Here is a 26174-nt window from a genome sequence, read left to right as displayed (position 1 = left end):
TACAAAACAAGTTCATTTATTCACATTGACTGACTAACAGACATCAGTCGTATCGTCCCAAAGTACCCAGACCATTTGACCCTGAAAGTCTGAATGAGCATGTTTAAAAGGCCTAGCAAACAACAAGGCCATTCATTGTCACAAAACACACATTTCAAAAGCACGACTTACCTCTGTTCCTAGAAACGCATCGTATAGAAGTAGAAAAATCGAATGTACACAAAGGCACTGCTTGCAACGATTCAAAGAACTGAATCACACTGGAAACGCGTCAACAGCACACTGGCATTCCGAGGCAGCATCGGATAAAACATTTCTTAAGCAAAACTTAGTCATTCATAAGTATATACCGAAGCAAAAGTGGCATATCGGTCCCTGCCCAATCACGCACAGTCTAACAAACAAAACAAAATATTGTCGCGCCTGCGAGGAATTCCTTAGAAAGTTAAAAATGGAAACTTCACTTTCACTTGTTGGAGAGCAAACAGGACTAGGAGTCAATGTTTTCATTTCCACGACACCACATGTGCAAGCACCAAAAGCGTTCGGTCATTGGTGCTAAGCACACCGCAGCACTCTTCCTTCTTGCGGACACCTCACTGATCTTGCACTACCCGTGAATAATGCCATTTTCCTTGTCGCTCGGTTCATCCACCTTGTCGTCGTCGTTGATCAGGAGCGATGAATCGTCATCCTATGAAGAAAACGATTTATGAAAAGGGGTTAAGCGGCCATGAACCGTGTCTATACTACAGGTCTTCGCATGAATTCTCAAGAGCTTGAATGAAGGAATGAAGACGACGATGCAAGCCCTTTACGATATGAAGTTGCATTATTACTGAAACTCTAAAACCGTAAAATTGGTCAATGGCCCCTGCCCCCTCCAACAATTTATTGATCAAAAGTCAACTTTCTTTAACTAGATGAACACACTTTAAAGACAACCTTAGAACGAGAGACTAATTAATGATCATTGCAGTGCTCCAAACTTAGTTGGAATTTCGAGAATGCTCTCTATCCTTTACCCTAAAGTATGAGAACTCACTCCTTTAGAGCACCTCAATGTGCTTTTTGACAAACCCACAGTCTAGAAGAAAAAAAAAAAAGAAAAGCCATGACTCACATTTTCTTTTTGAAAGGAAGAATGCACAGCTCGTTTTATACACGGCCCCATCTAGCCAAGCTTCTATTCCACTTGATCCACTACAGATCTCCTAAGAGGACACAAGCCCTAGGAGGGTCACCTTTCGAACCATTGGCTTAACATTAATGAAATTTACAGGGCAGGATGGTGGTCATGCTAGAGGGTGCATAACAAAATTTCATGTCTGTCGGTTATGTGGGAAGGAAATTAGGGCAGCTTTTATCGGGCACACGCCTACATTGTCTAGTTAATCTATCGTCGGAAAACTATGGCGATGTTTAAGATTTTTATTCGCCAGATATGTAGCAGAATTCCACAGCCCCATTCGTTATTAAATTTCAGTCAGGAAAAGTGAAGAACAAACCTTCCCTGTATTGCCATTATCAAACGATAGATTGACTGAAGTGGAATTTATACCAACAAGTGGAACGGAGAAAATCCGTTCAAAGTGCTCCAAACCCTACCTTTTCGTTAGCTTCGGTGGACAGAAAATAATTTATAAAAAATTAACTATGCAGTGTAAACTAGTGAAAATTACTGGGAATACTCTCAATGTTGGTGGACCTCAGTTGGAATCTCAACAATTCGGTACTTGCAAACGCTGTTCTTGAGTTTATCAGTGCTGATTGAGTTTATCAGTGCTCTGAGAACCAACTGCTACCTTGAAAGAAGGCACACGACCTCGAGGAGAGTCTACTTACGCCTGGAGACAAAAACCTCTGGAGTGCCCTGCCCGCCACAAAGGCGGCCACAGCGAGCACCATGATTGCCCCGAAGCCCAGCAGGAGATACGAAAACAGCAAGCTGTAGTACAGCGGTCTGTCCATGAGAGACTTCAGGTGGTCCGCAAACTTTTGGTCCAGCTCCACGGCCTACATATAAAACACCACTAACATGAACATACTCCGCTGCATGCATGAACCCCGTGCTTTGATCTTGGCTGCTGTGTATTGCACCCCTGGAATGCAAGCACTTTCCCTCTAAAAAATCCCCGAGGCTTGCGACCGTCTACGACAGGATGTACCGACACCATCTACGAATCACCCTGAAACATATATTGCCCCACTTTTCACACAATATTCTTTCACTTTGGGCTTAAAATAATTACGACTAGAGCTTCTAAATAAGCTCCGCTTCTGAGTAACGACCCTTCGGCCATCTTGGTGAGCAAAATCGTTGTTGCCACTAACTCTAGCTTTATCTGAAATCCCAAGAAATGGTTTTTCATTCTATTGAATTGTTGGAACAGTCCGTGATGAGGCAAAACAATATCACCCCAGCAACCCAACACCAAATCGAAAGTTCGGGAGGTCATATTTCTTTTATCGTACCGATCATCACTCTATACTAAAAAAAAATTGATGGCAAGAAAAAAATCTGATTAAGGTGCCAATACTTTAGGCGTACCTTATTTGGTGGCTTTAAATTTGACAACCTTATAAGCAACCATACATTTGACCTCACAGACTGCAAATTCTTCGGTCTAGTTGTGCAGATTTGAGGTGTTTCGGAGCTACTCGATAGATGGCACTAGTGGTATGTGGTGTCACAAACAGTCGCAAAGCGGTCGGTTCTATTCATACGCCCATGTGTGCTGCTTTAGTGTGCGGCAAAATGTAGCATGGCGTGAACTTGTGTAAACATTCTTGCAGGTGTGACGCCTACTTTAAATGGCACCAGGCTTACCAAATCTTGCCACAGGATGGGATAGGTCAGCTCTGGAATGTTTCTCAAGTTCCTACAAAAAAAAAAAAAAACAGAAATGAGCGGGTCAAATAATAATGCCCCCGGTCAGATGGGGAGTGCCACAGTGCAACGCAACGCAGCATAAGGGAACGCAAGAGGCGATGAGTACATGCTCACCTAATCAGTGGGTCCCTCTCGAGAATGAAGTTGGTTTGAATGCGCGCATTTATTTTGAGGGAGAGACCGAGCCTCTGGAAAATAAAGAGGAAAGAACAAAAGTTGAAGTAATGGCGACATAAACAATAACATTCAAGCACACACAAAAACTGTAACCCGTGTCTTGGGCTCGTAAACAATTTGAGCCCCGACGGAACATAAAGTTCCCTTCGCAAAAGACTGAAAGCATCCCTCCTATAACACTGTCAACATTTGTCCAACCACACATAGTGATTTAGAGGAAAAGAAACAAAGTTCCGAACAGAAAAAAATTTCAAACATTTTTTAAATTGCATAAAATTAACGTTGGCATTCCCAAAAAATAAAAATGTAAAAGAAAGGCAAATAAAAAAAAACGAACCCCCCTCTCCCCTCCCCAAAATATGGCAGATTGAACAGTGTTGCTTGCAATGTTCAGGTCGATGTGGCCTTAGCACCAGAATTGATGTTGATATTTTGTTTTTACAATGTTTCCAAATGTTAGTTTCATGCTTACTGAAGGCCACGTACACACCACAACCCTCTCTTCTCTCACGAAGAAACACACCCGCTTGGCAGAGACTCCTCCCGCAGTCGCTGCATCCATGTGGAGACTGAGGATTCACGTTTCATTAGCGCGAAGATCATGCAATATTTGTGAGTTAAAACAAATGTAACATCGACAGGAAAGCGTGGTTTGTAACACTGATAAAAGTCTTTCGAGCCAAGAAAGAAAATGATGTGATAAGATCTTAAGGCCCACATCTTAAGTCGCGAGAGCCTGAAATGAGCCTTTAAGAGCACACACGTTCACATATGTTTAACCGACATGATCCACACGTCGCAAAATACAACCTCCATAGCGCAAAAGAGTGTCTGACCTCGCAATCGAGACAACTTACAGGTTCCATGTCCAAAGTGAAGCTGTGACGATCGGGGTCCGGTTTCATGCCCTCCACCTTGTCGCTGTAGGATGGGTCTGCCAGGTAGAAATGAGGGAAGGAGAGGGCAGCGGGCAGGTCTGCAGAAAAACGGAGATTTGTAGTTTTGAAACGATCCACCTAATGTGCGGCACCACATAACTCGTCTGCTACGGAAGAAGACAAAGCTTCTCTCTTGATTGCTTGCATCCGTGCCAAGTCATGGATGTTGTCAAGTTATGCCTTGCTTCTGACACATGGGGTATGATGTTGGCCACAGCGAGAGAGAGATCTAATTTGCCTTCCGCAAAGCGAGCTAAAATTGCGTCTGCAGATGGTTCGACAGCTAATACGAGCATATGACGTGGTTTGTCCATCACGAAGTTCCATTTCCAGCCGAAAATAACATGAGAAAACACCATTCGCTACCCAATAAGGAAGTGGATTGTCCCCGAATCAGATGCCACAGTGAAAATAGGTTGAATGCAGGCTCAAATTGTGATTGCCAGCCATTTCATGTTGGGAGCCACTGGAAGTTCATGCTTCTTTTTTGGAAGCATGAAGTTTTCTGCTGCCAAAGCTGACATTGACCGGAGGCAATCAAACATCAAAAGTTTCTGCCTTAGCGTGAAACCTCGTTCATCCCAGGAGATGCTGCTATCCGTTACATCTTTGGGGAACTGTAGGTGTTTTATTTGCAGTGTTTAGGTTTGCTGAAACTATGTGATAGGTTGATGTCAATGAGGCGGACGCGCCGCAATGACAGATAGAACTTTCAATAGTTTTATTCGATGCTTGTCAATATGGAGAGCTTGAGAGCACTTAATGTGCTTCTGTTAGATAGTTAAAAAAACTGGGCACTGACTTGTTTTTGTACTATCTTTTTGGAAGAAAACCCTAAAATCTGGTTCACATCTTGTAAGAAGTAACTGCCTTGAGAGGGCACAAAGTAACTACCTAAGAACAAATGCACCAGATGCCGCAAGACTTCTCGCGCCATTTGCACGTTGCGAGACGCTCTCGCCAAAATACTGCCCAATTGTGGACTCGCAAATGGGTCAAATGGTTCGCATTGGACTATCATGCGCTAACAGAAGGAAGCTGCGATGCCATGTCCAATAAGCAGACGAGAATGCTGTTGCTTTCACCTAGACCAAAATCAGACCCCCCGAAAAATGGAAGAACTCGATCTCCAAACAATTTATGCTAGTTTTAGTGGCAATAGAAGTAAAAAAACTAGAACTATTATGTTGAAGCTACCGGGCTTTGGCCCAGACGGTTCAATAGAGGTTAACAACCATTTAAGCTGCCTTTTACAGTTCCTGCCTACGGCAGGGTATTTCGGGCTCTTATCTTATGTTCTCGACATCAATTGATACAGTCATGTCTTGTTAATACAAACGCCACTAATATGCGTAACCCGCTATATAGACAGCATTTTCGGGCCCGGACGAACTGAACCAATACATGCATTTTTGTCTCATCATTCATTATGGACGCTTTTTGTGGGAAACGGAGGGGTCCACATTAGCGAGGCATCACTGCACAAGACTAAAACTTTAATGCAATAGCTTGAAGCTAACAACACCTCTATGCAAGACTCAGACATGCCATATCTCGTCATTCCATTCCCAGGACAAGGTATCTGTTCAGATAACCTGTTATCTAGCCGCCGTAGCAGTTGTGCAGGAGACGCGGTACCCTGGAAAATATTGACCAGCTCGAAACCGCTCCGAAGGCGTTGACAAACAAAAAAACTCTTACTGTGTTGGCAAGGACCGATGTCCACAGCACCAGATGCCATCGTGCGCTTCGTGTCAAAGCAGGCGTTGGGCGGGTACGTCGTGCCGTTGTCAAAGGTGCGATTGTCGACGCGGAACCTCACTGCCGAGATGCCGTAGAGGCTGTCCGTTCCCTCGCGCACCAGTTTAAAGGACCTGTTTTGTAATTAGAAAAAGAAAAGGCGGTGGTAACTGAACATTAAAGGGACACAAGAAACAATCTCAACTTTTGAAACATGGCATTCAGTTTGTTCATGCTAAATAGCCTCCACAACCCCAGAAAATACAGTGGACTCCTCTTAAACGGAACTCGAAGGGACAGAAAAATTTGTTCCGTTTATCAGAAGTTTCATTAAAGCAAAGCACATAAAATGAGTGAAATATGACTTTATTTCACAAGCATGATGTCCAGCTAATGTAGCTGACTAGAAAAAAGAGGTAATGGTAGTTTGTTTTGCATTTTGTAATCGCTTTTTGACGAAGTAGGTGTGCATGCCTTGGAGGTACAAAGGTTTCTGTTGACTGCTGCACCTTCCCCAGAAATAGTCTTAAAGACTAGGCCGTGGCGCTTTTTAAAACGGCTGAGCCAACCGTCGCTCATTTTGAAGTTATCTATTCCCAACTGAGACGCAATCTCTCCAGCCTTTTCTTCGAGGATGGGGCCGCTGATCGGGAAATTAGCACTTCGCGCGCGCTTAAACCAGAGAAAAAGGACGTTCTCTATTTCCTCAAAAGGCGTCTTTCGCATCCTCCTTCGGTCGGTGGCAAAGCTTCCGCGCTTTACAGCGTCTTGAATCTTTTCTTTGTCCTTTGATATCCTTGAGAGTGTAGACTTCGGGATATCGAACTTCCTTGCGATCTCCGTCTTCGAGAGGTCACCACGATCCAGCTCTTGAAGGATCTTCATTTTCGTAGCAAGCGAGATCGCTTGGTGCGGCCGCTTTTTTACCGCTTCCATCACAACACGGCAAGCGGACGCTGGTTTGTGTACTCGATGGTAAACGTGACGCGCAACGTTGGTGACGCGCAACAGACGAGGCGCTAACCCTAATGGCGGTAGAAAGACTGGATTGGATTGCCTTAATATAATGGCTTGGATGGATGGATGAATGGCTGTACCGTACCCTTTGTAACGAGCGGCACCTCGCGTCACCTAGCCTAACAACTTTTTTTTTTTTTTTTTATAATAATATTTGTATAAATTTTGTTCTAACACAACCCCTTTCCCTTTAAAGTGTCCTCAGTCTTGGCTATTGCGTACTCCATGGTTGTGAGACTGCTGTAGCTATTTCCGATGTCCGCGGTCGCCTTGGGTAGTTTCGGTTTCGGTCCCGTTTAACCGAAGTAAGCAAAAAGGGGGTTCCGATTACCCGAAGAATTTATCATTAAATACATAGGAAACCAACCGAAACAACCTTTAGAGTTCCGTTTATCCGAATTTTCCGTTTAAGCGAGTTTCGTTTAATGGGAGTCCACTGTAGTACATCTTTTAGGCAAAACACTGGATCCAGGGTTCTGGGACCTTCTGATCTTGAAGAACACTTCTTTTACTGATAACAGTTGAAGCCCATCCACTCTTGCACTGTTCCAATTATGTAATTTAGGAACCCATAGACCTTTCCTTTGTGGCGGCTGCCACGTTTAATCCCGATGCAGCCGAGTTGGGCTAAGATAGCAAATCAGTATTTTCCGATTGGAAGGCGCCATAATTCAAGGAGTCTGTGCCAATAGTTCTACATGTTTTCTTGCTATACTTTTTCTATTGTGGTTATGCTTGAACTAGTTAGCTTAGTATTTGTTGTACTTTAACGTGGCAACCATCGCACGAAAACAATCTATTGGCCTTTCCAGAAAGAGCTCTCAGGCCACTGCCATTTCGCGACTCTCCTGAACCCCATCAGACAGCGCTTTCCGACCCGCACATGGGCTGTGGAAACCTAGTCAGTGCTACTCCCCACCTCCGTTATGCATTCAGAGTTTGCCGGCCTTTCTTGAAAATTTCGACTTTATTTGCCTATTCTGGATGCTTGCTCTTTTTGCATAATTGTTTACCGTGAGAACTGCAGAATAGCAGGACTCGTAGCGTGCTTGACCTTTGCAAAAAAACGAACGAAAAGAGTGAACGTCGCACAGCTCGCAACAAAGGTCTTTTACAGTATTCGAGGATTATCTCCGCTGAAATGATCTCCAGGAAACCTTTGCGGTCTTTGTAAAAAATGGCTGATCGGGTGCGGGGTAGGGGACAAATAAGACATTTCAGTTCCTTTGCTTCAGTGTTCTGCAAAAAAAACAAGCTCTCCTGAAAAGTGCCCTAAACTAAGTCTGAATTTCGTCCGATTCTAATAAAGTGACTGTCGTCGTCACTGCAGATTAGAGTGCTGTGTTATTTAAGATCTTTCTCAAATAAACCCTGTTTGAATAACGCGGCACCGTGTCATATGTGCAATATGTCATTCGATTGACGAGACTGTGAATTTCATTTTGTGAGCGAGGAACACCCATGCCTTTTGGGGATGTTGTGTGGTCAAACATTTTTAACGGTTAAGACTTTTGTAGCATAAAAACTGTGCGCAAAATAAAACAAAAATTCCAGTTGCATTCATTCTGTCGAGCCAGACTCGGCAGAAATAGCTTTGAGTTTTGTTTCCAAAGATGTTGGAATGCTTTCTCCATCAATATGGCAAGTAGTATTTGCCATAAACAAAAAAAAAGTGAAATCCGTTTACAACTCCCTGTAACGCCGAATTAGAGCGCAGCTCTTGAGGGGGAAGAGGGAAAGGTACTGAGGGAAGGGGGGACACGTGATCTCGGGGGGGTCACGGAACCCCCCCCCCCCCCTTTTTCCCGAGGTCCTCAGGGGGGGGGGGGGGGCTTACGGTTACGGTTTGTTTTAGAGTGCAGCTCTTGGGCGGAAACAACCGCCCAAGAGCTGCACTCTAAAAAAAAAAAAAAAAAAAGAACAAGTCAAATTTGGGGGTTTTACGTGCCAAACCAACGACGGGCATCTGGCACGCCCCAGCGGAGCACTGAGGATTAATTTCGACCACCTGGGGATCTTTTGACGTGCAACCGAAAGCTCGGTTGCACCCCCCTTCTCCGCAATAAGCCTCCGTCATATTGCGGGCACCTCGGTCGGGATTCGAACCCGCCACCTGGGGATCCGTAGGCCGACGCTCTCGCCTCGAAGCCAACAAAAAAAAAATAAAATGCAGCAATTCAGTTGCCACCCATGTACGAAAACTGCCCAGCACAATCAAGCAACACTGACGTCCACTCTCAAAGCCAGGCATGCACTGTGAATTGCCTGGTTTCGAGACTGCCACTGGAAAGGACTTTGGAGACTAATTTCAAACATGATAGGGAGTGTTTGTCCAATAGCTACGTACCGGTAAATGGCTCAGACCTGTTAAAATACTACCTAAACAGGAAAAAAAAAAAAAAAAATTGTACCCAGGTGCAGAGACTGCCGAAAAAGTTTGAAAGCTCGTTGCACCTCGAGCTTCCCTAGAAACACCGGGGAAACCCGAAAGTTTAAAAGGCACCCCCTAGAAAAAACTCCTAGTTCCTAGAGACCAAGTTTTGGCAATCAGCAGTAGAGACATGCAATCTCTTTTCACGTGTGGCAGACCCCGCTGTCGACAATTCGAACACGCACCGGCAGATGTCAGAGTTGAAGAGCTCGAGGGTGTCCTGGCCCGGCTTCAAGGGCGGTTCAAGTTCTCCGTCTGCGTTGATGTAAACACGCAAGAGATCGTTCAAAGACAGAATGCTTGCGTCTGCGATTTTCACGTCGTCAAGCTTCGCGTAACAGCACTCCATGCTTCGTTGTGCCTCGCGCCACTAAATAAGCTATGCATCAGAGTAATGACACTTAATATTTTAAGGGGCTTAAAATCATGGTTGCCAGTAATCTGAAGCTCTATCCGAAATCACAGGAAACGCTGTTCCGTCCCCCATAAATGTTAACCAGTTTGCGACGGAGCAAAGCAACATTACACAAACTTCCTAACACCGAATCAAATGTCGATAAAGTAGTATTTTTGAATCGCGACGATCGGCACTTGAGTCTGCTCTCTACCAAGCATCAAGATGGCAGTGCCCACAACAACATCGGGAAACAGAATGCTGACACTCTAAGCGTAGCTCATTTAGTGGCTTAGACATGCCCTACGACGAACCACGGCCTGCAATTTAGCTGCACCAAGAAGTGCAGGTATATTGAACGAGCCTACTGTTTTTTTTAAGGTGCCCGTTTCGGTAGGTAATTGGTACGTCAACGGGTTTACCGACGCCGATTCTGATCAGTCATTAGGTTCTGGCACATTCAGATTAGTCGAGCGAGAGCCAATAAAGTGGTCACTTACTTGTGCCGTTTATCATGTTGCACGTGCCCTTCCAAGCCGTCAAGTTCCTGGGAAATTAAGGTCGTTTTTGAGCATTCAAGTTCCAGAAATGTGTCGATAGACTTTCCTACTTGAAGTGTAGACACATTCTGGAGAGCGTCAGTTTTAAAACAAATGTTCAGAGGATAGGATTACCAGGAGGCCCCACAGCCTGTGGTGACCTCACAATCGAGGCAACCAGTCACATAAAAAGAAATTAGCAGTTTGGTGTACTCCAACTCTTGGTAAGAATGTATCGGTCTACAAAAAGCTCGTAAATTGCGAGCGATTAAGCTGCTGTATAATAACTTTTGTTTACAGAATACTACATACAACAAAGCTCCACTTAATATTGTCACGGGTGGTGACCAAAAAAAAACAGGAAATAAAAAGGAAGAAATAAATGTTTAATGTGGCGAACTTGTGCCAAAAATAAAAGGGTACAAAAGATAATAACAGAGCATCGCGGGCGTCGAAGTCGGCGTAGCAGCAGAGCCGAACGCAGGGGCGAGACTGAATCCTGCTTGCCAGGCGGGGCCGCTTTTGTACACGCGTTGGCTTCTGGAGCATTCGATGTAGAAGGTTCGACGCGCAGAACATTCTAACCTCGAATCAGCTAGACTGTTCTCGAACTCACCAGAACATCACATTACAGTGTAAACAAAAATGCGTAGCCGCGGCCAGGAATCGAACCCTGGCCCTTCGCGTGGGAGGCAAGCGCGATAACCGTTAGGCTACAGCCGCGCTGCCTACTTGGAGCGCGGCAATATTGGCCACCTGCCCGAAAACCAAACAAAACATCTACCCGCTTTCTGATGCAGGTCGTTACTCTTGCTCTCAATCCTCGGCCCCATCTGCCGAAGAGTGGACAAAACAAGCTGCCAAACTGAAACACGAAACAGACTAATGGTTGGCCATTCTGGTCTATAATTGTTGGCATGAGCCACATTCGTGACTAGTAACCGAGTGGTTAACCATTGTGCAACTTTACGACAGTCGGATAGATATTTTCAATCAATAATTTCTATGTTGAAGCAAGTGAACAGTAAAATAGATTTGCAGAGTGTTTTCCTAACTCCTTTAACATGTTCCAGTTTCAATCTTCATTAAAACATGTTTCTTCAATAAAAAAAGAATATGCTTTCATTCTATATCACTCATGTGCTCCTTAGAAGAGATAACTTTGTGCAAGTGTGGTGATATCTCTGGAGAAGGGAAATGAGGGGGACAAAGAACAAACACCCGTGTTCCGCTTCTCCAGGGATCATTATCGTTATTCCTGTCGAGCTCGCTGCACCTTTGCAATAACTACATGAACTATCAACGTCTCCTGCAATGGACTCAAAGGAGAGGCAGACAGTATTGATAAATAAATAACCAAATAAGGGCAGCTTTATTTATTTTAAAGGCTGTCAAACTCACTCTTTGCCATTCCAGCGAGTAATGACGTTATACAGGTCCATCCGGTCCTCTCCGGTGTAGACTGTGTAGAGACCGTCATCCGTTGCGTTTCTCTAGGCACACACACAAAATAAAAAAAGGGAAACGGCACTGTCAAAACTTTTGTAATGGGGCTACCGTGAAGTTCCGAAAGAACTTTCACCCGAAACAAAGAGATAAGTGGTGAAAAACATGGGGTGGGCTATCTTTGGGGATGCCACAGCAAAACCTTTATCGAAATTTGATGATAAACACCCTGGCACTGGCCACAAACCACGTGACACGGGAACAGATACCTCAAATCGCAGACACCGTGAATTTGCCTTTCACAATGCAATAAACTCGCGGGAATCCGCTACAAACTCCTTTGTCACGGGCAAGAATACCGCCAGTTGCGGATGCAGCAGATTCGCGTTTCACAGTGCGAAGGACCCGCGGAAACCCGCTGAGAACTCTTATCTCGCGGGAATGAACACCACAAATCGCAGACGCAGCAGGCTGAAGTTTCAAGTATAAGCTGCGTGTAACTCATTTTGATAACGACGAGACAAGCAACAGCGACTCTCTTCACTGTCGCTCAGTCACTAGTGCAATGAGGCAGACCGTATGAAAACAACGGGATCAAGCAACCAAAGCGATGAGCAACGTTTTCTAGAAATCGAAAAACAAAGCGACGCGCAACAGTGAGAAACCTCTGTCGCTCCTTGCCGACTCTTGTCGCTGTCCCTCGTCTCATACCTCACTAGGTCGCTTACATGCGATTCAGCCTTTATGGTGCAATAAACACGCTTTGGCTGCCAAAGTTGCCAAGTCCTTCGTTGCCCTTACCCCGTGCATATAGCCAAACTTTCCGTCCGAGGTGGGAATGGTCGGGTCAAGCATGTGGCTCGCAGCAGCCAGGAAGTCCGGGTAACCGTCATAGAGCAGCTCGCCAACCGTGTGGTTCACAATCAGCTGTTCGTTGAGCTTGTTGATGACCACGGCCATTACTAACCTCAACGCCGGATTGGCACGTTTCAGAAGGGCTCCGGCACCCTGAAACATTGTGCGAGTGGGCAGACAAGAATGTATTACAAGCTTCATCACTGAACTACTTACACATCGCAAAAAGCTGGAACTTTGTAAAAATGAGAAGCTGGCAGTAGTAATAGAATCTGGAAGTTTGAAATGATGACGTTACCTGGTTCGAAAGATAATACACAAAAACAAAATTTTTGCTACGAGCCAACGTTTGCCTAAGTCGCAAACTAAAAGATTACACCGTCGGCAGCTGTAACATCTATTTTTGAAAAAATAAATAAAACTTGACAGCAAGAAAAAACGCATTGCGTCTTTCTTGCTGGCAAGTTTTTTCACTTAAGTAAATGCCACAAGCATACACAACGTCCCATCTTTGTTTGATGAATATCGGGCTCGGACAAACGTCTGCTTGTAGAAAAATTAAGTATTTCTGCTTTAGCTTTTGGTCCATCTGATGCTATGATAATCTTTTTGCATTCTATCACCACCACTAGAATCAGATTCTCACCAAGTTCCAGTTTTCTGCAATTCATAGTTTAATTTATAAGCTAGTCGAAAAACCAGGTTTTACTTTCTCACAGACCTGGCATATATTTGTAGCAATGGCATTTCAATTTACTGAAGATGTGGGACCACAGTACAGAAGTTACCAGCACTCAACGACGCGAGCAAAACATCCTGCTTACCACCAGAAGGGCGTTGATGGAGACTATGACGTCATCCTGGCCTCCCACAGACTTCTCCCGGTCGAAGTGGAACGTTCGCACCTCCCGGTAGGAGACGGTATGGTTGGGGTTCCACACAATGTTCGTCTTCACCATAGACACCCTTCAAAGGTTAGAGACAGAGACATGCCATAAGATAAGTCCCATATCTCCCAGTATACAAGTCTCACTGTCGTACAAGTCACATCCCCCTACAAAGAGATGTTTATTAAAAAGTTTATATAAAGTCTCGTATTTACATGAATGTAGGTCGAACCATTTTTCAATTTTGAAAATCTAAAGTTCATGGTGGACTTATAATCGAACCAAAACATTCCACTGCCGACAAAAACGAAACAATCACGATATCAAGAGCACCTAGATTTGTTACAAGTTCAACCGGCTGTACCTGCAGCATTGTGCTATTCTGTGCGCTTATTTTACAAGTTCTTATTTTGTTTTAATTTGTGCAAACGAGTATTATTGATTGCGATTAGCAAATTAGCCCAAATGTACGGTGGTGAACAGCGCACGGTGCGCCCAACTCCCGGGGGTGGCGGCAGTTCTCGCAAGAGCCAATACGGGATGGCCACTGAAACAGTCTAACTTCACGTCTCACTCCTTGCAACTTCTTTTTGCAAGTTTTCGCACTCCTGCACAAGAAGCAGATGACTTGCTCTCCGCATAGAGTTTGACAAGACTTGTTGTACAGAAACGGAGTTGGTTGCATTGACCAAAGGCGACTGTCACCGATTGAGACACAAGTTAGAAGCATAAAATGTGCTAATTACAAAGGCTCACCTGAAGGTGTATGGCCCCACCTCCTGCAACTTGGGCTTTTTGCCCTCTTGGAGAAACTCGTACGGATTGGTGAGGTTGAAGAAATAGACCTTTTGGAAGGCAGGCAGTGGAATGTCGCGCCAGAGCTCAAAGGCCTCCGAGCCGTTCACCAGTGGCAGTTTCTGCACAGACGGCCACATACTCAACTCAACCATGCTGCATGCTGTCGACAACTCCAAACCCTCTAGAGATTTTTCCATGGCAATGTCGGAACTCCCCAGATTAGTTTGGAATCTCGGCCTATAGTCGTTGACCGGATGAGCATGGTGGTGTGGTCGTTTGAATGACCCGCCCCCAGCATGCACCCCTGCCTTCAATACTACTGCGAGCTAAAAGGGGCAGCTGAGGAAACCTCTCATTTCTTTCGGCAGTCAAGAGTGGTCTTACGCCTCGTGCTTCGTTGTCACCATGGTACTGTCACTAAGCTAGTAGCAGTGCCACGGCGGCAAAGACCAGTTAATTCTTTAGCAATTGGGTTCCAAAAAAAATGAAGTAGGCAAAACTATAAAAAAAATATAGGGGGTCAAGTTCCCCTTTACAGCCGACTGCCGTTAGAGTGAGATAAAGTGCTCAATCCACCCTTGGCACTTAGCATTTCCTTTTCTAGCCCTCGCGTGCAAGGTGGTGTCACCTTCAGCCTACCAATTATGCTGCGTTCACTTAAAGACCACCATATCGGCACTACCAGGGAGATGTAACAGTCGCACCTCTAGCAGAATGCCTCTGCAAAACATACTTCCTCGCATTCTTTCGATCAGAGCGATGGAAGACAAGGGCTCTTGCCTGCACCTTCTCTAGTGATGTTCCCTCATGCACACCGAGTTGTATGAAAAACAAACTGGAGAAGGGACCCTCATAGTGTGATCTTCTCGCCAGCAGCCTCGACTGCTTATGCATGCTACAAACTCTCGTGCGACACTGGAACGTCCTTTAAGCCAGATTGAAGCATGTTTCACGTACTGCACCAATGACAGGCAGCTGGCACGGTCCAACGAAGTGCCCAGATTTTATTGGGAGACTTCGGACCCGCAACTGAATTACAACTGCGCCCTCACCACCATAATCCTCTGCAAAAACGTAAAGGTTTTAAAGGCATAATTTTAATGCGAAGGACTTGTCAGTTTTTACTATGGAAGCAAAAATCAACCAGAATCGAATTTTGATGAGCAATAATATTTCAGACCCTGTTATACCCCTGTAATACAAGTCAATAGAGAGACTGTGAATCATTCTCTCATAAATCGTCGGTCACATTTCCCGACAACTATTTTACACTTTGAGGCCCTGAGCTTTCCCTGCTGTATTTCGATAGACACGCAAGAAGCCATTTAAAACAGACAAGCCCCAAGAGGGGGCACAGCCAAATGCTCACAAAGATGGAGGATGCTGTCAAAGAGGAAAGGCGCACCTTCAAAACAATGCTGACAAACAGCTTTGGCACAAAGAGGACCCCAGCACCTCCTAGTATCATCAGCAGGAAGCCAACTACGGCCACCACGGCTGTAAAAAAAAAAGTGCACAAATTATTGAAAGCAGGCCAGAGACCAAATGGTAAAATAATGTTTGTAATTGTCATAAATCTGTCACTTCAGAAAGCACCATTGTTTCCCCAGTACAATCGGCAAATCGCTACTCGCGTTTACTCTTCCCGCCAAACAAGAAATGCGGGCTTTTACGCAGAAATTTTTGAAGGATGGAAAGTGTGGGGTAAATAATAAAACCCCAAGAAAGGACAGTTCACACCAAGGGTGGTAAAGACAGAAGCAGAACACAGCAAATCCTAACCGCCATCATCATAGGTCCCGAGAGAAAGAATGGGAAAGGGAGCGACAGGGAAGCACAGAGAGAAAGCAGACGAAAGGTTAGGCATGCAAGTTTGTTTCACCTCAACGAGGTGAAGTTGCTCAAGCACTCGTCGACTTTGTTTCTTCTTATACAATGCGAGATACCGGTGTTTTCCAGCGAAGTAAGCTAGAAAAGAACTACCGGAAAATCCCGGGCAAGCGCCCACTGAAACTTTGGAGATAATCACATAAAACTTCGGTATGTGTGCTTCTTAGGTCACGAACACATTCACATCATCCTTTGTGTATTTTCCGACCTTTGCCAAACTGAGGAATGAGCGTTTATTGTAGAAAGGGCAGATGCTCGACATCTTGCGGTGGTTGCTGACTTTACAGGTGGTGTTTTGCCGCTTTTTTGTGGGTATTAAGGTGTCGCCAGCGATATCGGCTCGTCGGGACCATGTTTGGGGACAACCAATGTCTGGGTCTATGTTCCACCGTTACAAAGCGACCTGAATGCATGGGCCTTTTCTTTCTAGACTATTATATTAACTCTACGGTTGTCACAGGTTTGCTGATATTCTCCGCTTAAACACGGAGAACTGCCGACCAGGTGATAGGTCCACGCCTCGGTGGACTCCCGCAAATGAAGTGGGTACCACAGCTTTGCAACAAAACGAGTTTAATACAACTACGACTTGAAAAGACAAAAAATAAAACAATACTACAAAAAAAATGGTTAACAAATGCCGAGCTGTGAAAACAACAGGACTCGTACATACCTTCACCCGACCGGTGCACGGGCGGCGAGAGCAACACACTTGACACACAACTAATTACTCAAAAATCAAAGTCTACAGCTTAGTACAGTGCACTAAACACCTCTTCTGCGGGCGCTTCTTTGAACATGGAAAAAATTACTTAAACGTTGTCAAAATAATAAAATCTGACACCTGCGAGAATAAAATCACACTAAACAATTACCGCTACCTTAATTACTATATAACAAAAAAGAAAAAATGCGAGTGGAGGGGAAATCTTGTCTCAGTGACCGGGAGTGACGTTCTTGTGAAACTCTGTCTAAAGGGGGAAGGAATGGTACAAAGGGACTACGGTGGGTTGGGCGGCTTGAAGTGGCCACACAATCTCACACACACACACACCGTGGTCGAAGTCTTCCCCCGTCCAGATCTGGCCCACTACCGTTGCGCTCCACGGACTCGACGTTACAATTTCCCGCCTGTTGCTTCCACGTTTCCCGCTCGCACTGTTCATCTTTTGCCCCAAAAAGTCCCCCTCAACGAACCCCCAAATTGCAACATGCAGTTTCCCCTCATTTTTCTATCCACCCCCAGAGAGAGACAACATCGCTTCGTTTTAGGGGAAGCTGGGTCAAAGTCCCCACGCCCCGCAAGTTTAATGGAAGGACACATCAGGCTGGCCGGGAAAATGGATGTGACTCGGCCGGATTTTGTGACAATGGTACAGACACAGGAAAATGTGCGCAAGATTCTCAGACCGTTGTATCTGCATTGTACTATTTGAGAACAGTCTCAGTTGCGGGGTTGTGCTCTTCATGATTAACCTATGTCGGCTAGCCTCCACCCTACACGATTTTTATTGAATGTATTGCAATGCACACTAGCGCTATCTATGGGGTATCCCTGGAACGCTCCCGATCTGCTTATGACTAGACTGAAGGTTCTGAAGCATTTGCGAGAAATGGTCGTTTTACAACAGTGCCGGAATTATTTCGAACATACGGTGAAAGAATGACGCATAAAATATAAAGAGTAGAAGTGTTTTGAGGCTACCGCATAGGTGGCGCCACTGTACTCCCGTCGCAACTGTTGCAACGCAGTCGATCACAGTCGGATGCAAGCGTGTGAACCAGCCTTTACATTTGTAGATCGATTTTTTGCTTCCAGCCGCAAGATATTGAGCGATACGCACGGCGCTATAGTATGTTGCCAGTTAAGAAGGTAGGGCAAGGGAAAGGAAGGTGGGAGAGGAGGAAGCAGACGCAACGTTGGCGAGAGAGGGGTTACCTCCTCCCCTCGCCAGCGTTGCGTCCATTTCTTCCTCTTCCTATCCTCTCGAGTTGTCACCGACTATAGCAATACTTTGTTTTCGTGCATCTATTATACTTTGAATAAATCGAAAAGTATAAGAGGACTGCAAAATGCTCCAAAACACTGTTCTCTTTCTCTCTCACTCCCTGCAAAGCTTGCAGTGCGTGGCACAGCTGGAACAGAGAGGTGGCCTCCAGTCTTCCCTGCTGTTCTCTTCCTGTTCGAAGGCTGCCCCAAAAAGTACTACTGTATCATGCCAAAAGTGCACAAGTAATACGAAGGAATAAAGGAAAAGGTACTCGTATGCACTGCCTGCGCAGCACGGTGCACGAAGGAAATTGAGGTGCACACGTGATGCAGCTTTTTTTCTCTCATGGTGAATCAGTTTTTTTTTTTGTTATTGAAACCGGGGACAACTATAATTGGTAGTTGAAATCCCCGACAGGCTGGTTTGGACACGCCGAAAACAAAAAAGTGAAAGTGAACATACTAAGGGAGAAAAAAAAAAGAAAATGATTGGTGTGAATCCACGATAGTTGTAGCAGCAGCTGCACTTACTGTATTTTTATCTATGCATCTTATCTATTTATCTTATCTATGTATCTTTATGTATCTTGCAGGGGGGGGGGGGGGGGGGGGGGGGAGCTGAGCAAGACTTGTATGCACAGCAGTCAACTAGGGATGTCCTAACTAGGGGAACCTGCCCAGGTTCGAGTTGGACCAAGTTAGACTTATACAAACTTTCAACGTGATGTTCGACAAAGGTTCAACTAAAGTTAAGTGCATGTGCGAAAATTTTAAAAAGAATCGACTCCACCTGGTGGAGGAAAAGTGCAATATTTGTTGGGTGTATTCGCATCACTGGGTCACATTACTAACTAATAGAAGCATTAAAAGCACATATTTTCACTTTTCTATAGTGAAAACATTGGTGACCATTTTTTAAAATATAAAAAACTACTTTCTAAGCCATTTGTTTCCCAAAATTTGAAATATTCGCGTAGAAGCCGGGCAACACTGTCCATAAGTTGAACTGCTTCGAAATTCAGTGAACATTCAAAGGTTCGGCGAACCAGTCGAACCTCCAGGTTTGACATCAAATAGAGGTTCGACAAAACTTTGCGACATCCCTAGTCCTAACACACACAATTTATTAGATGGAGCAATGAAGCAGCTGGCATCGCTCTATGGCAGTGCACTCGCTTCATGATCTGTGGGCTCTGGATCAAATCTCAATAAAACCTCGGTGGGCTGGGGGGATTTTAGTTTTCAAGCGTCTGGCAACATCAACGACGTAGCGCCCTACACAATTGTTTTTTCGAGCGGGGCGGAAGAGCCCACAACAGTTATTATTGTAAAGAAAATTACAAATACGGATCTACTAAGTAGCGTAACTGTTGAGAAAATTGCCAGAGCATTGACAGCAACAAAAAAAATAAAGAAAAGCAGGACGAGAAACGAGAAAAATTGGACTAAACAAAAACAGGACGAGAATCAAGGGGATGCAGGCAAGACCAAAAAGTCGCCCACGAAAGCGAAGCAGCACAGATTACACAACCCGCTGAAAATGCAAAGAGCGTGCCAGATATGCAAAAACTAGACGCTTGGGCGGCCATGTGACGCAAGCGGAGCAGGGGTGTTGCCGCACGCGTCGCGCCACCAAAGAGAAGGGTCAGCGCAGCGGAACAGAGGGAGAGCACGGTCGCATAACATGAACCACACAGCTGCTCTTAAACACCTGCTCCCTGCGGTGAACCCCTTTTGAGTGCACTTTTATACAAACTAACTTTGTGAAGCGATTTAAAAACAAGGCTGTTTGTAATTCTAATTTTGTGTGAGAATACTGGAGCCATAATATTAATTTGTAATAACTATGCGGGATTATTTTGAATTTAACTTGATGCTAAAATGGTGCTCGTTCAAAAGACACTTCCTTCTAGAAACTTAGTAGGAGAGATTTCTCGGCATCTAGGTCAACTAGAAATATCAGCAAAAAGTTGCAAACATGTCAGATTAAATTTAAGCCATCTGAATTGTGGTAATAAATGTACCTGCATAAAGGCAATGAAATGAAATACAAACAGAGCAATTATCATTTGCTCTCCTTCCAGAAAACAAAGGTCTACTAAAAATCTTTCTAAACGACTCTTTTGCTCCAAAAGCCTTCAAAGGCAATCGATCAGCTAACTTAAGGTTCAAATGTGAAGTTTAAATGTTTCATATAAGTATGATGTTAGCTGCTTAATCTTAAGGCCCATTCACACACTTGTAACTCCTTAAAGCCGAGTGCCTTAAAACCTCTCCGACAGGAGAACACACAGACACGCTGGTGCCATCTATGCGGTGACCCTGGAACTGCACTTCATTAGAGCGAAGGTTTGGCAGTACCTACAAGGTTAAAATGTAGGTACTACTTGAGAAATGTTTGCCGATAACTTTGACAAAAGTTTTTCGAGCCGAGAAAGAATGATGCTCGAAAGAAATAGAAAATATACAGGACCACCAAGTGTTCCACTGCTACCCGACAGGTGGTGCCAGGGTGTCCTCTCGTTCCAATCGTAAAACATGTTTTTGACGCAATTGCAAACGTACTAGGGACCTCTTTTTGAAATACCAAAAATCAGATTTCGGTGTGATGTTGCTTCCTGGATTTGTATCCACCCTCAGAAAACTTGGCGGCGCTCGAGCAGAGGATGATCGGCGAGTCAGGGAAGAAACAGATTTTTTCCCGTGCCGGCGCTCTTCTATCCCGCCTGGTCACCTCCTCCTCGCTTCGGATCGCGGTGGCAACGGCGAAGGTCCCAAAGAAAGTAGAGTCGCAGGAGACCGCAACATTTGACTCACTGCACTGGCGCGGATCACGCGGGAACTTCAAATTCGGCATTTGGATATTGTTTTTTTAATTCAGAAATACTGAATTCCCAAGTTTCGAATTGTGAGGGTAATGTCCCAGCATCGTTTTCAATTGTTTTGGATAATAATAAAAAATATGATTTTGATGTGTCAGTGCCCCTTTAAGCAGATGGAGGATGCCCGAAATGCCTCGGAAAGAGACAGAATTATCTACGCCACCCGTCATTCCTCTTAATGTGTAAATAACACTGTCACAAAATGCCTGCATCAGAATAATCCCCTGCTAAATTATGGGGCACCTCAGCTCACTTGCACGACCTTGAATTTGTGGCATTCTCCTCAAGAGTTTTAGAATGACAAGGAGGCATTTATTCCTCGTCCAACACAAATATGTCGCCCTCTGAAGTATGCCAAGTTCGCACGCTAAGGTGCCTTAATGTGTATGCATCTGGTTTAAAGTGGTAACATAGGACAACTTTGTGTTGCAACGCTCTTACTTTTCTTTGCTCTGAGGTGCATACGAGAACGCCGTCCAACTAGAGCTCCCAACTTCAAGATCTGCTACAACAAAATTTTGGTTCAGTCTATGTTTTTTTATGTTCTACCTCCAAGTGGTTGCCATCACAATTGAGGATGAAAGCCTCGAGCCAAGACAACCGAAAGGCCAACCACTGACAATACAGTATGTTAACAAGGAAACACTCACATATGCAATCCATAAAAAGATTCCATTTCCCCACGTTCCCACTCACCCAGAACGGACTAAAATGTCTTAACGGGTCTACCGAATTTCCACCGTATATCAATTTTCTGTAAGGCCGCAACTCAATACCGTCTAAATTTCAAACCCGAGGTTGCCAAACAAAGACGTGCAGCTGGGTGCCCCCCTCTTTCCGTCTCTCTCAGCCCAAGGAGCCCGTCACGCATGTTCTCCCATTACAGGAAGTCTATCAAGAAGAACCAGGCCGAAACAAAAGACGCTGTCGTCGTGTATTTCCAATTCATTGCTCCATGCATAGGAGACAACAATTGCCGAGCCGATATCTGCCTCCACCTTCCTCCAGCTGGTCATAAAGTCGCTACCTGTACATGAATGCTTGACAAGAGGGGAGGAATAAATAAAACCTGGACAGCAGCCAAACAAAGGTCTTTGGAAGCTCCGACCGCTAGGAAAACTGCCCCAAACGTGCCCCAACTCTCCATTTCAAATGTGGCCCCTTTCAAGGCTACCACATAAATCCTATTCCTGGTGTTCGAGGGGCGATTATGGCCTTGAACAATAGTGTTTGAAAGTGCTTGGCACCTGACAAGTTGGCCTGGTTAAAGGGGCCATGAAATGTGCGAGAGAGAGAGGACTTGTAAAAGAGGAAATACTAGCGTGGGAGTTAAAGCTAAACTATAAAGACAAAAAAAAAAAAAAAAATTGCAACTCAATTAGATTTTTTTTTTTTTTAGATGACAATTGGTCAAGAATTGCAGAATTAAGGCTTGGAACTGCCCGCCTCTCTTCTTTCTCAAGTCGTGTGTGATAATAACGCATGTCAAAATATTTCAGAAGTATCTGCCGCCAGGCGCATAGCTGTTGTGGTGTCAGAACACCCCCTGAAATTTTACATTATATATATCTTTTTTCTTTTGTGCATGTATGTTTGCACCAGCGCCCTGAAACACCCTCCGAAAATATTTTCTGGCTACGCCACTGTCTGCCGCCCATGACACATCCCATTAAAGGGATGGTGAACCGAAATTTGGATTTAAAAAAAAAACAATGCAGGAGATGTAGGCGAGACGCTACAATCCCTACAGAAACTACTCGCTAGGCGATATCTCGAATGGACGGCCGTATTTTTGGAAAAATAGGTCGAGATTGAACCAGGCCGTCGAGGCGCGTGACATCAAGATACCGTGTTTTCTCCTCTCTTCGCTTCGCTCCCTCAAGGCCGCGAGGCGGAGAAGACGCGCGGCCGTTCTCTCTCCTCGGAGAAACATGACGTCAACATTCCTGCCAAATGCGCCTCCTTTTTTGAAAAATACGGTCATCTGTTCGAGATATCGCTGTATGAGTGATGCTTTGGTGTTTGTAGCATCCCGTTGCACGCTTTTGCCGCGTGTTTTAGGAAATTCAAATTTCGGTTCAGCATCCCTTTAAGAAAAACAATCCAGTTTTTATCACGACTACACTGCTTATGTGGAGAAGACAATAATTACAGGGAATAAAATAATCTGTACAACACCAAAGTCCTTGGTTTCAGCCTGACCTTGCTAATTCTCATATCAGCGTAGTGAAAAATTTTGTAACACTGTGATGCCGTATTTAAGTTGCCTTTCACCACAATACCGGTTGTCTGAGGTCCTCCAAAGTATTTTGTTTTTAAAGGAGCACTTCAAGCAGATATCAGAACTATTTATTCAGAGTTGGAAGAGCCGCTGCGCTGCGCAGCGCGGAGTGTAATCATAAAATGATGACATTGTACAGATGACAGATACTTGCCTGATGGTAGGCACTTGAAGCAAACTACTCATACAATTAGGCATTGAGTGCATAAACTTATACAGACAGTTTAAAATACCGAGGCTGGATCTAAACTGGGTCGTAAAGATCGGCGCCTGCAACTAGCAATCTAAAAGTTTTGTCAAAGGCGAGTTTTACCCTGTAAAATTACAGTGTACCAGTCTTACGCTTCGAGAATGCGCTTCCTTTCGTGCTCGCAGTCACGTCTTTTTCACTCGCTTCCGCCCGAGATGCATACGATAACCGGGACTGGACTGGCGCAAGGTACTGCTTTGTCAGCCATAATGCCGCACGTCTGCCTCAGCCACCACTGTATGGGGGAGTTAGCTCACGCATGCTACAGATAACATTTCGCAGCAACTTGCGCCAGTCTTTGTTATCGGGCGTTGAATGGAAGCGAGCAAAATAAACATGACTGCGAACAAGAAAGGAAGTGCATGCGCAATTCTTGAGCGGCATTGCGCCGTTTTTGGCCCGCGCTCCCGTGCCCCACAAACTTTTGCTGCCGACTGCACCTCCCTTTCTTTAAAAAATAGGGCCAACGGCGATGCAGACGACTGAATCGAGGAGCAGGGTGCATTTGGCACACATATTGATAGATGGCGCTACCTCCTTATTCAGACTGCTGGCAACAACCGTGGTCCATTAAAATTAACATATTTCCTGCAAGGCACCTTAGGTTTAAAAATAAATGCCGACAATGATAGCAAAAATTGAAGTAACAAAAATAAACGAAAATGTGGTTCAATAACCACCGCTCTCTTGCTGCTCACGGATTTCGTCGAGTGTGGTTTGATTTCTTTCGCTGGTCGGTTACCTTCCGACATTGCTCCCAACGCCATCTATCAATATGTCCGTGAAATGCGCCCCGCTGCTAGACTTGGTCATCCGCATTGCCATTGACCCTGGCAGGTTTTTCAACCGCATTCTTTTAATAGAAAGGGGGCTACACTTTGTAATTTTACAAGGTAAATCCTACCCGTGAGATATACCTTAGACGAAAGTTTAAATTGCTACGTGCAGGAGCCGATTTTTACAGCCCATTTTATATCCAGCCTCCGTATTTCAGACATTCTACAGGGTGTCACAAAAGAAAATTTGCACAATCTTTTTCACCGCAAAAATAAACTAGGCATCGCCGAACGCTCATTTTCCGCCCAAAGGTAGAGCTAGAGGTCACAACCAGATGCCAAAGTTTCAGCCCGATCCGATAACTTAAGCAAAAGTTATAAGTGATTTTCTGAAAATTTCAATGGGAAAATGGAGCCAATATTTGCCCGTTTTCGGTTTCTAGTGCTATAAAGCCCCATGTGTTTGAAAAGTCCGTTGGCCGCCATTTTCCCATTTAAATTTTCAGAAAATCACATATAACTTTTGATTAAGTTATCAGATCGGGCTGAAACTTTGGCATCTGGTTGTGACCTTTAGCTCTACCTTTGGGCGGAGAATGAGCGTTCGGCGATGCCTAGTTTATTTTTGCGGTTAAAAAGACTGTAAATTTTCTTTTGTGACACCCTGTATATAAACGGTTCAGAATCTGCACAATTAATGGAATGCAATTCCACTAATTGCATTCTATTGCTGTATCTGCTTGCCACATTCCAGCTCTAACCTTATCTGGGGCCTTTTGTTTGCTTTATCTGAAAGATTACACCTATAAATGCCTGCTCTGGAACCACTTCTATCTTAGCGCATCCAGTTTCGGACAGCAACACCTAAAGTAATGCCAGCTGCCAGTATCAGATATTATCATTTCAGCGGTCATGCTTTGCACAAACAGATATCATTAACTCCGCAAATTGCATTCCATAAAAAAAAAAAAAATCTAATTGCACCTCAGTAGCTGTAAACGCAAAGTGAACATGAAACGGGAAAACCAACCATTAAGTGCGCCTAAGCGTGTACCCATACAAAAGAAGAAAAAGAAAAACGATACAACTCAGTTCGAAGCGAGCGGTGTCAAGGTTAAGAAGCAGTGTTTCGTTACGTGAGTAGCAGGCAGTGATAGTGATAAACATCACCGCCGGCCAAGCGAAACCGGTCTGTAACGTTTCATGTCGCCAAAAAAAGAAACAGACAAGGCGAACGATTCAAAACAACAGCTTGAGATGCCCGAAGGCGTAGGGCGTTATAACTGACTCACCCAGAGCACGGCAGTATGTCATCCTTTTGGCTATGTTCGCTCCACAGGGCACATGTTACGCCGAACACCACCGCAAAGTTGAACCTAAAACATTAAGGAAAAAAAAAATAACACCACTCGTTTCAGTTCACAAACATCTGTCGGACGTTCGCAGCTATCGCATTGTGGCGCCTTCACTCAGTAACACCGACAGATTATCCGCTTCTGTGAGTCCATGAAAAATAAACGCTAACGCCAAACAAAAACGACCAACTTTTTTTCTTTTTTTGTGTGTGTGGTTTGGGGAAACGGACACAGTCCTCGCACAACGGACCGAAAAGAGTCAGCTGTGACCAGACGCGAGCCGCGCTTTAGAAACGGTGTCACGTGCACAGACGAGAAAACAAAAGTGGGCAAAGTATCGAAGCGTGCATTAGGGCCTACCTTGAACCGCAGCTGGGGACCACGCGAACGTATCATAACACGACCATAACGATAACGTTACTACCCTGAAAACGTCCAAGGCAATCAAGATGCCACCGACCAAACTTCCCACAACAACCAGCCATACACTTGCTCCCCGCACGGACTCCTCTCGCCTTCTCGCTCGCTCGAAAACTACCGGAACCGAGCGCGCTGTCGGTTGTAAACTGTTACATGAGCAGTGTAGGAAACATAGTGCCTTCGCTTGGGCATAGAACCCACCGTCTTTCGTGTAC

General features: G+C 44.8%; 1 protein-coding gene across 1 annotated transcript; it reads right to left on the bottom strand.

Moving 5' to 3' along the window:
• LOC8027712 (scavenger receptor class B member 1) lies at window positions 1–26174 on the bottom strand. The gene is made up of 15 exons (XM_029984267.4): window positions 25900–26174; window positions 25477–25560; window positions 15521–15612; window positions 14074–14234; window positions 13255–13396; window positions 12377–12583; window positions 11531–11622; window positions 10091–10137; window positions 9382–9451; window positions 5710–5882; window positions 3928–4046; window positions 3008–3081; window positions 2831–2882; window positions 1846–2016; window positions 1–694 (listed from the first exon to the last, which is right to left on the bottom strand). The coding sequence occupies exons 2-15, from the start codon at window positions 25496–25498 to the stop codon at window positions 611–613; spliced, it is 1506 nt and encodes a 501-aa protein (XP_029840127.2). The 5' UTR covers window positions 25499–25560; window positions 25900–26174; the 3' UTR covers window positions 1–610.

The sequence above is a fragment of the Ixodes scapularis genome, unplaced genomic scaffold, assembly GCF_016920785.2.
Source record: "Ixodes scapularis isolate PalLabHiFi unplaced genomic scaffold, ASM1692078v2 PGA_scaffold13__105_contigs__length_92229423, whole genome shotgun sequence".
Lineage (NCBI taxonomy): Eukaryota > Metazoa > Arthropoda > Arachnida > Ixodida > Ixodidae > Ixodes > Ixodes scapularis.
This window is presented reverse-complemented; position numbering and strand designations above follow the sequence as displayed.